The sequence below is a fragment of the Octodon degus genome, unplaced genomic scaffold (genome assembly GCF_000260255.1).
Source record: "Octodon degus isolate 3935 unplaced genomic scaffold, OctDeg1.0 scaffold00029, whole genome shotgun sequence".
NCBI lineage: Eukaryota > Metazoa > Chordata > Mammalia > Rodentia > Octodontidae > Octodon > Octodon degus.
The window spans coordinates 3,316,145-3,326,108 of record NW_004524605.1 but is presented as its reverse complement, the minus strand read 5'-3'; the positions used below and the strand labels follow the sequence as shown (position 1 = coordinate 3,326,108).

Genomic DNA, 9,964 nt, shown 5'->3' with positions numbered 1-9,964 from the left:
AAAAAATAAAAAGTCATTGAAGATTTCCACAAAACAGTATCAATCTTGTATCAAGTTATAGACATATTGTGTGTGTGTGTGTGTGTGTGTGTGTAAAAGACAAGTAATATAAAATCAATGGAAAATAGGAATATACTTTTTAAGTTTCTAATACTAGGAGAAAATATATCAAGTCATAGTATTTACTTAGTATTTGAATAGGTTAATATATACAAAAATATCAACTAAGAAAAAGTTTTCATGATAGTAAAGAATTACTAAGAATAAAACGTAAGATAAATACTGGAATGGCAAATATATGACCAGCACTTCTAACAGTTTGGGGATAGGATATTACACAAAGTTCTATTATGTCGTGGACCTGGACAATGTTCATGACGCTAACTGGTGGCCAGGTGTCATTTGTAGGACTGAGTTACTGGTTTTTCCTTGATATCCACCTTGTAGACCCAGCCAGAATCATGACCCATAGGGTACAGGTGAAGTCCCTTTGTAGAGTATGCTGATGGAAATATTTTGCTGCTGTATACAAAAGAATAATTGGAAAGACTTGTTGTATACCTTTTTTTCTCCTATGTTTAATTGTTTGCCCTATTTTTGGAGTTCTTTCCATTCTCATTCATGGAGTTGTGGTCATTTTGATCCCTCTCTAGAATATCTGTTAGTGGTCTGTAGGCTTGGCTTTGTTGTCATGAAATTCTTTAGTTGTTCTTTGTCATGGAAGTATTTCACTTCTCCATTATGCTTGAAAGAGAGTTTTGCAAGGCATATCAGTCTGAGTTGCAATTTGTTTTCTTGCAAGACTTATAGTACTTTGCTCCATGCTCCTCTTGACTTGATGGTTTGTGAAGCGAAATCTGCTGTTATTCTGATGGGTTTTCCTTTAAATGTGATCTGTTTCTTTTTTCTAGCAACTTTTAGCTTTTTTTTTTTTTTTTTTTTTAATGCGGAACCAGGGATTGAACTCAGGCCCTTGTGCTTGCCAGGGAAGCGCTTATTGCACTGAGCCATCTCCCCAGCCCCACTAAGCCATCTCCCCGGCCCCTCTAGCAGCTTTTAGTATACCGTTCCTGTGCTCAATTTCTGGGATCTTGATTATTATATGTTTGGTTGTGGTTTTAATTGGGTTGATGTTATTTGGAGTTCTGTATGCTTCGGTTACAGAACGTCAGATTGTTTCCCCATATTTGGAAATGTTCTGCTGTTACTTCTGTCCATATTCCTTTTATATCATTTGTATTCACTTCTTCTTTCTCATTGATGCGTATTAGTCTCATATTGTTCATCTTTGCATCGTCTTGCAGATGTTGAATTATTTTTTCCTGCATCCTAGTTGTTTTTAAGAGATCTTTTCTTACCTTTTCAGTAGCTGCAATGGTGTCTTCAAGGTCTGAAAGTCTGTTTTCACTTTCATTCAAACGGTTTTGCCGGCTTGTGATTGAGGTTTTAATTTCCTGTATAGCACTTTGAATCTGCTTCATTCAAAGATTCTATCATTTTTATATTCTGCCCAATTTTTTATTAGTGTCTTCTTTAGAAGCACTTAGTAATTCTTTCATTATAGTTATCATTTCTTTTTTTACTTCAGAAATTATTTCTGATCTGATTTCCTCTATATCTTTCTGCAGTTGTTTCTTTACTTCAGATGCTATTATTTCAGAGATTCCAGGTGTGTGATTTCCAATTTCTTCTATGCTATTGTCTCCTGCATTTGTTCTGGGTGGGCTTGGGGCCTGAGAATACATTTTGCTCCTTCTCTTTGTCATTTTGTATAGCACTGACTTCTGACTTTGGATCTACCAAGTTCAAAGTCATCCAGGTGGGTGTGGTTTGGGTCTGGCTGCTGTGCTCCACTTCTTCCTGATGCAGCCCTTGGATGTGAAGCCACTATGTCACTCTGGCAAGATGTTCTGCTCCTGGATCAGCTGGGTAGGTGTTGCCTGTAGCCTCTCTGCAGGGTGTTCTGCCCCAGAGTTCCACACCAGGCCTGTCTGATGGATGAAGTTCCACTCACACGTTGTGCCTGGTGGATGCCTCATTTTGGATTGGGTGTTTGATTTGGGGGATCCCCTCTTCTTTTTTTTAAATGACATTCTAAGTTCCTCACCCTGGTCTTAATGTCCTGAGCTTAAGTAATCCTCTTCCCTTAGCCCCTAAGTTCCTGGGACTGCAGGCAATAGCACCATCTACATCTTTGTTTATAGTTCTGTATGTATTGTATGCAGTTGATAATTTATCTCTGTAGTGTTACCTATTTTTAATTAAAAGAATTTTTATTTTCTAATTATTTGCATATGTATTTTAAAACAGTTTTTAAAAATATTCAATTTTAAGCTCATACATAACCTTATTCTTGCTAAATTCGCATTTCTAGGAGCTTTTCAAGTAGGAACTTACAGGATTTGCTTCATGTCATCATGTCTATGAAGTATTTATTCTGTCTGTCTTGTATAAACTATAGTTCCAAGAACTCAAATAGTTAAGGAAGGAAAGTATTTCTTTATTTCAATATACCAGGTGATAAATTCAATAAAAGTAATAAAGTTATAAAATACCTATTGAGCAGCATTATATTTTTTAAAATCTAGGTACAGACCAAAACTTGATGTTAATACTAATGAAAGTCTCTAATGACTAATCAAATTGAATTTTTTTAAAGGTTCTCACCAATTTTAATATTATTTAAGCAAAAAGAGAAAAGACAACCCAACCATATATACGAGGGTGTGATTGATAAGTACAGTGAATATCTAACTTTTGTAATTTGCACTATAGTAAAAGACACATTGCTCTTAATCCTCCTCAAATTATTCCTTCTCGTTTTTTCCTGAATTGATTAAGCAAAAATGTTTACCTTTTAAGGTCACTTTGACTTTAGAGAAGAGCCAGTTTGTGTCAGATCCAATGTGTTAAACAGATGAGGACAGATCAAAAATTTTCTTATTTCTTGTCCCATCCAGTCCTGTCCTTGGTCCTGTCCTGTGTTTGGTCCTAGGAATTGAACTGAAAACTTCCTGCTTGCCAGGCATGTGCTGTGCTGCTGAGCTATATTCCCAGCTCAGACCAAAAAGTTTTCATGAGCCTAGCTTTGCATTGTATGGTGCTCCTCAGCAGCATTCACTGCTTTTGTTTTTTGTTTTTTGAATTATGGCTTGTAAAGACATGAAAGACGACTTTTAGAACTACTCCAGAAAACAGCAAAAATTATGGAATAAGAATGTTTGAAACTAGGAGTGGGTACTTTGAGAGGAATTAATAGCAATGTAATATTTTTTAAATGTAGACATGATATTTTTCTGTCATACAGTATATTTTGCATATGTGATGTGATGAATTATTCCACATTTGGGATGAGGGAGGTTGAGACACGGTCTTACTGTGCAGTCGAGGCTGGTCTGGAATTCCAGGTTATACCCTTTGTTTCTCTTTGTATCATGTTGCTATTTATCTCTCTTTTTGAACATACAGACCATACTTAGAAATACCTGTTTTGATTTCCTTGTTTGTTGATTCCATTCTGACAGTTCTGGATGTGTTCTTACAGATTGGCTTTCTCTAGAGTATGGATTATAGAGTTCTGTTCCTTTGCTTGCCTGTTTTGTTGTTGTTTTCTTGGATATCAGACAGTATTGGGTTTTGTTCTGCCAGTTTGTGTAGCTGATTACAGTCCATTTGATTATTTTTTCAGTCTTTAAATTGGATCAAGGGGCCGGGGAGATGGCTCAATGGAATAAGTGTTTCCCTGGCAAGTGCAAGGGCCTGAGTTCAATCCCTGGTTCTACAAGAAAAAAAAAAAGAAAAAACTAAAAAAAAAAAAAAAATTTTTTTTTTTGATCAAATACAGTAGAAACTAATCTGTCACATTACTAAGGAAATACAGTTCTGAGGGTCCTCCCCCATGGTCTTTCTACTTTACTTTGAGTTGGTTTTTTTTAAATGTATTTGTTACAGGGTCTCACTACAGTGTAGTGTGGACTCATAATGATCCTCCTGTTTTCAGCCTCCCCAGCACTGGGAATATAGGCCTGCACCACCATGCCCGGTCTTGGTGGCTGGCTCATTGCGCCCAGAGTAGGCCTGGTGCTCCATGTGGCATCTGGAGTCAAACCCCAGTCCCTGCACTTGCCTAAGTAGGTACTTAGTTTGCCGAGCTATCTCACTGGCCCTACTTTGACTTTTTCTTTTTCTGGATTTAATTTTATTGGCACATTTTAGATATGCTTCATGTTCACATTCATCATCCACTTTGACTTTTAGGCCTGTTTTGTAAAAACAGTGCAGTACTCACTCGTGATCAGGGGCCCCTTTCTGAAGATAGCAAAGTACACACAAGAGCAGCTCACGCATGCACTCTTTCATGCATGTTTCTTCTTCCCCTTCTTTCCCTCCCTCCCCTGCTCCAGCCTTTCTGATACTGTGACATGCAAATTCAAAGCATGTTTCTTTATCCTTTTACCCACAGCTGCAAAACTTTCTTTGTCACTTAACTCAGATTGTCAGACTTTGTCAGGGTTCTTCCTTCTTATGTTAAAGCCTAGAAGTTGCCTGTAGGTGGAAAATGGGGCTATGGGATAGATCATGTCAGCTTTTTTTTTTCTTAGGGAATGTGGCTCTCACCTACTTTCCAATGTCTCAAAACTTACTTCATATGTTATGTTGGCTTTTATATATCAGGTAATGTAAGAATAAGGAAAGCTAAACATAGAGTTCTGCTTTACAGGAAACAGAAATGATGAGTTATGTTCAAGATGTGATTTTATATACATTTTGATTAGAATTTTGTTACAATTATATATTGAGTATATGCTTTAGAAAATTGTTTTTATTATAAATCTGAGCCTGTATAAGTATACTTTGTCTCTGTCTTAAGTGCTATTTCCAACATATGAATGAAGTATAATTTTATTTATAAATCACTTTTTTGTTTAAAGAATTTTTTTGTATTTTGTTTTTTGTTGGATTTTCCCATTGGTTATTTTGGAATATTACTTATACATTTAAAAAATAATTTGCCATAGTACTAATTTAAAGAATTCTAATAGTTTAAGTCACTTTATAATTTCTTTAAGTACACTGTGCATACTTTGATAACCCTTTGTGTCCCATCTAATTTGCAAGTTTTTAAAAATTGTTCACTTTTTAAAATAAACTTTCATTATCTTAATGATTGCTTTCTTTATTATTTGCTTAGAAATCTGCCACGCCAAGAATATAAAAATATTCAGATTGTCTTTTGGTGTGGATCTAGCTTTCGTTTTTTCTGAATAGATAATCAGTGACTGCAGTGCTTTTTTTAGTTATCTTTGTGTTCTGCTATATTTTTAAATATTTATTTATTTATTTATTTATTTATTTGGTACAGGGTCTTGCTATGCAGCTTGGGCTCATAGTGATCCTCCTGTCTCAGGCTCCCCAGCACTGGGATTACAGGTGTGTGCCACTATGCCCAATTTGGGGCCAGCACATTGCACCCAGAATTCCAGGGCTGGCATGGCATGTGGTACCAGGGATCGAACCTGGGTCCTTGCACTTGCCAGGCAGGCACTTAAGACTGCCGAGCTCTCCCCAGCCCTATATTTCTTTATTTATTCAAATCTTAGCAAAGCTTTTAAATGTCTGTTATCTAATACAATAATTTGTTTTTATAAAACATTTTGTAATTGCACTGTCACTGTTTATTAGGTGTGTTTTCCTTTAAATTCAACCTGAATTGATGTGCAAAATTTGAGGTTATGCAAGTATCTTATAAAACCACTTTAGGGGACTAATGAAATTCATTCAAAAAGAATTTTCGTACAGACTATATTGGGATCTATCATACCGGGGTAACTAAGAGGAAAGTTTTTTGTGTGTTTGCTTTTATTTCTTTGAGAAAAAAAATTTAGTAATACAAGAAGGATCAGAATTTCTTGGTTAACATTTTAGGGTTTTTTTAATTGTTTATTTTTTTTCCTGTATTGATATTCTTATAAACTTGTTTTTCTGTTTTTATAGTTTTGGTAAGCAGTTTGGAGGAAAAAGAGGATGTGATTGTCTTGTATTAGAGCCTTCAGAAATGATTGTGGTAAGAATGCTGAATTGTTTATTGATATGCTTTACTTTCAACTTTAAATGTAATAGACTTTACAGATTCTGTTGCTATGATCTTTTAGAGATTTTATTAAGTAGAATCAGAAATATATAACAAGTTCATACATTTTCATCTCAAAGCTGTTTCTGCATCTTGAGAAAATGTGACACATTACACAGTTACATCTGTTCCAAATTTGGCAATTCTTTTTACATAGTTTACTAGGAAATTAAAGGTTTTGAAAATGGGACCATGATTTTCAAGGTTTTTTTTTCCTTTTTTGCTGAATTTAATCAATAGACTAAACATTTAGAGTCTGTTCCCTAGACTAGAGGGAAAGAGGAGGAAACAAAAATAAGAGACACGAGGAGATATAAGTAAAAAAATGACCTGACGGCTGGCCAGATAGCTCAGCCGACTAAAGTGCCTGCATCAGCAGAGCGCAGTGGCTGGGGTTCGATCCCCCACCATGCCATGCCGGCCCCGCTCCTGGGGTGCCCTGAGACGGAGATTGAGACTGGGCATGGTGGCTTGCGCCAGCACGTGGGAGGCTGAAAACAGGAGAATCACTACAAGTCTGATCTACATAGTGAGACCTGTGCACCCTGAAGACCCTGCCCTAAATTAAAAAAAAAAGACCTGGAGCTTAATGCTTTTGCTTTTTAGGTATTTGGGACAAGTTTTTATTTGAGGATTGTTTCAGTAATTACTCATTACTTTCTTAAGAGAACTAGATGGTTGATGTAACTTTTGAACATCTCACTTTTTTGTAAGCATTTGCGGAATTAAGAACACTGCGATCTTTGACCTTATTCTGAGATGAAATCACATTGACTTATGGCTGTCTCATGTGGATCATCGTATCCTGTAATTTGACTTGAACTGTTAAAAAGTGAGACTAAGTTCTAAAGGAAGCCTTTCAATGTCAGTGCTCAGCGCTAAGTCACTTTTCCATTTCATGGTGTGCCAGTCGTTGAATCTTCAAGTAGTTTTCTCATTCCTAAACTGGATCATCTAGGTAGCCACAAATGTACTCTCCTATAATGAAACAGTGAGATTATTTCCATGTCAGACTAAAAATTGGAAAAAACAGTTTATTAATAAAGCTGACAGACCCTGCCTGAGTTACAGATCATAAATGTCTGGCCAGCATCTCAGTGTGCTTCCCCAATCCTTATTGATCAGAAACATGTCTGGCCTCATTCTTTGTTTAGTCTGCTTAAATACTTTCTTGGTTTCCATGGTAACCAGGATAGAATGCCTTGATTGTTACAAGCAGTCACAGGATTCTTCTTTGTAATTAGTTCTGTTTTCGTATTATCTCTTTTATGTTTCCATCTTAAGGGTGGGGAAGGAGTGAAGGAGTGAGACTTTTTTTTTTTTTTTTTTTTTTGCACCAGGGATTGAACTCAGGCCCTTGCGCTTGCCAGGGAAGCGCTTATTCTACTGAGCCAAGAGACATCTTAACATGGGTAGATTAAAGACTAAACTAGAGCTTCATTTGCTAGGATGAAATTAATCCATTGAGAGCTGCCATCCCTTACAGTAGACTATCATGAAAACCTTAATTCAAATTATTTTGTAATTTTACATATATTCTTTTTTATTTTTTTGGTGGTATTAGGAATCAAACTCAGGACCTTGCTCTTGCCAGGCAGACACTTATTCCACTGAGCTATCTCCCCAGCCCTAGATATAGTCTTTTAAAAAATTATACCCAAATTGGCAGACATAGACAAGAAATCTGCATGAGCCAGTATCTAGAAAAGAAAGTAAATCTATAATTTCATACCTTTCTATCTAGAAATTCAGGCCACCATAGCATTCCTGGTGAATTTCTCCCAAACTTTAAAAAAATAAATCTAATGGAAAAGAGAATCAAATAGTTAACCTCTTGTGTTGAGGGAAGCAGTGAGGGATTGAATCCAGGGCCTTCCCGCTAAAGTACATTCCCAGTTCTTTTTTTTTTTTTTTCCTTTTCCTGAGACAGTCTTGGTAGGTTACCCAGGCTGAGCTTGAACTTGCAGTGCTCCTGCCTCAGCCTTCTAGAGTTCTGGGACTCCAGTTGTGTATCACCACCTCTAGCAATACTTAACCTCTTTTTGTGAGTTTACTTTTAATTTTGATAACTAAGCCCAACAAGGGCCTTATTACAAAAGCAGCATTAAAAGTCAGTTTTTATAAGCTAGCTTGCTTTGCTTTGATTTGCTTTACTTTGCTTGCTGCTTGCTGCCTGCCTGCCTTCCTTTCTCTCCTTTCCCTCCCCTCCCCTCCCCTCCCCTCCCCTCCCCTCCCCTCCGGTCTTGCTACGCAGCTCAGACTTACATTGATTCTCCTGTCTCAGCATTCCTAGCACTGGGATTACAGGTGTGTGCCACCACACCCGCTTTCAGTAGCCAGTTCAGTGAGGGTCAGCATGGCATGCAGTGCCAGGGGTCCATCCCAGGTCCTTGCACTTGCCAGGCAGGTTCTTAGACCGCTGAGCTCTCTGCCTGGTCCCAAAGTCAGTTTTTAAATGTAAATAGATGTAAAACTTTTAAAATTGCATGGAATCAAACCTGAGTAATAAGAAGGATAGAATGTCATCTTCCTGGAGTTGAAAGCTTGATTTAACATTTGCAAATCAGTGTGATTCATTATATTGGTATAATTATATAAAATGTCAAGTGATCATTTCTATAAATAGAAAATGTTTGATATTATTTAAAACCTTTTTATAATTTATAAGTCTTAGCCAAGTGTGTTGGCACATGCCTGTAATCCCAGCACTCAGGAGGCTGAGGCCATAGTGTCATTGTAAATTCAAGACCAGCCTGAGTTACAAAGTGAGGTCAAGGGCAGCCTGAATGGCATAGTGAGACCCTATCTCAAGACAAAAAGGAAAAGGTCTTTCAGCACACGAGGAAGCGAAGGAAACTTCCATAACCTTAAGGAACCCACATATACTCTGTAGTGAGCAGTGAAGACCTTCTCCCATCATTTATTAATGTGTCAGAAAAACCCACTGAAAACGAAAACAATGACAGGGGATCCTATACAGTGTAGATAGGCGAGGGGGAAGAATTGAAAAGGGAGATATAAAGCTTGATTTATAGATAACATGATTTGTGTGTAGAAAGTAAAAAAATTACTTAAATGTAAATTTTTGGAATTAATATATCATTTCAGCAAGGTTACTGGATACTTCTTCATATACAAAAATCAGTTATGTCTTTATGAACAACAGTAATTAGAAAATAGAATTTAATAAACATACTTTTTCATCTCAGAAATATTTCTCTAGCGTTCAAAAAATACTGAACAAATACATTGAATAAAAAAATGAAAAATACTTTTTGTCAATGTAAAAAAAAATCCATGTACGTCAGAATAAATCTAACAAAAATTGTAGGTTTTTTTTTTTTTTTTTTTTTTTTTTGGAACCGGGGATTGAACTCAGGTCCTCATGCTTGCCAGGGAAGCGCTTACTCCACTGAGCCATCTCCCTGGCCCCTTGAGCCATCTCCCTGGCCCCTAATCTAACAAAAATTGTAGGAGACCACTGCACAGAAAATCAAGTTGTTTAAGTCTTTTAAATCAAGGGAATCAGTGTCTGTAACATAAAAATTCACTTGAAATTCATCTAAAGTTTAGTTCAGTCTCCATAAAAATTCCAGCAGATTTTAAAATGGGGATCAAGAAATTGGTGTATAACATACTTGTGATCCCCAAAAGAAATACATTTCAATAGCTACATGAGAATACTTAAGTGTCAACCTAACAAATGTGCAAAAAATATTTGTAGCGTTGAAAAAATATATATTTAAACAAAAAGAGATAGTGTTCTTAGACATGAGGTAACCAGCACACGACTACTAATTTTCCTGTTTTTCTTTTCTTTTTTTTTTTTTTTAA

At 36.4% G+C, this 9,964-nt stretch overlaps 1 protein-coding gene across 9 annotated transcripts in view; it reads left to right on the top strand.

Annotated features, from left to right (window-relative positions):
* The window catches only part of Rapgef6 (Rap guanine nucleotide exchange factor 6), a 223,318-nt gene that overhangs the window by 67,802 nt on the left and 145,552 nt on the right, over positions 1–9,964 (top strand). For 8 of the 9 annotated variants that reach the window (XM_004629326.2, XM_023713121.1, XM_004629328.2 and 5 more), the window contains one exon: positions 5,995–6,064. The exons of the other annotated variant lie outside the window; for it this stretch is intronic. In XM_004629326.2, coding sequence (XP_004629383.1) covers positions 5,995–6,064 — 70 coding nt within the window. The remainder of the gene's footprint in view (positions 1–5,994; positions 6,065–9,964) is intronic. 9 annotated transcript variants of the gene reach the window in all.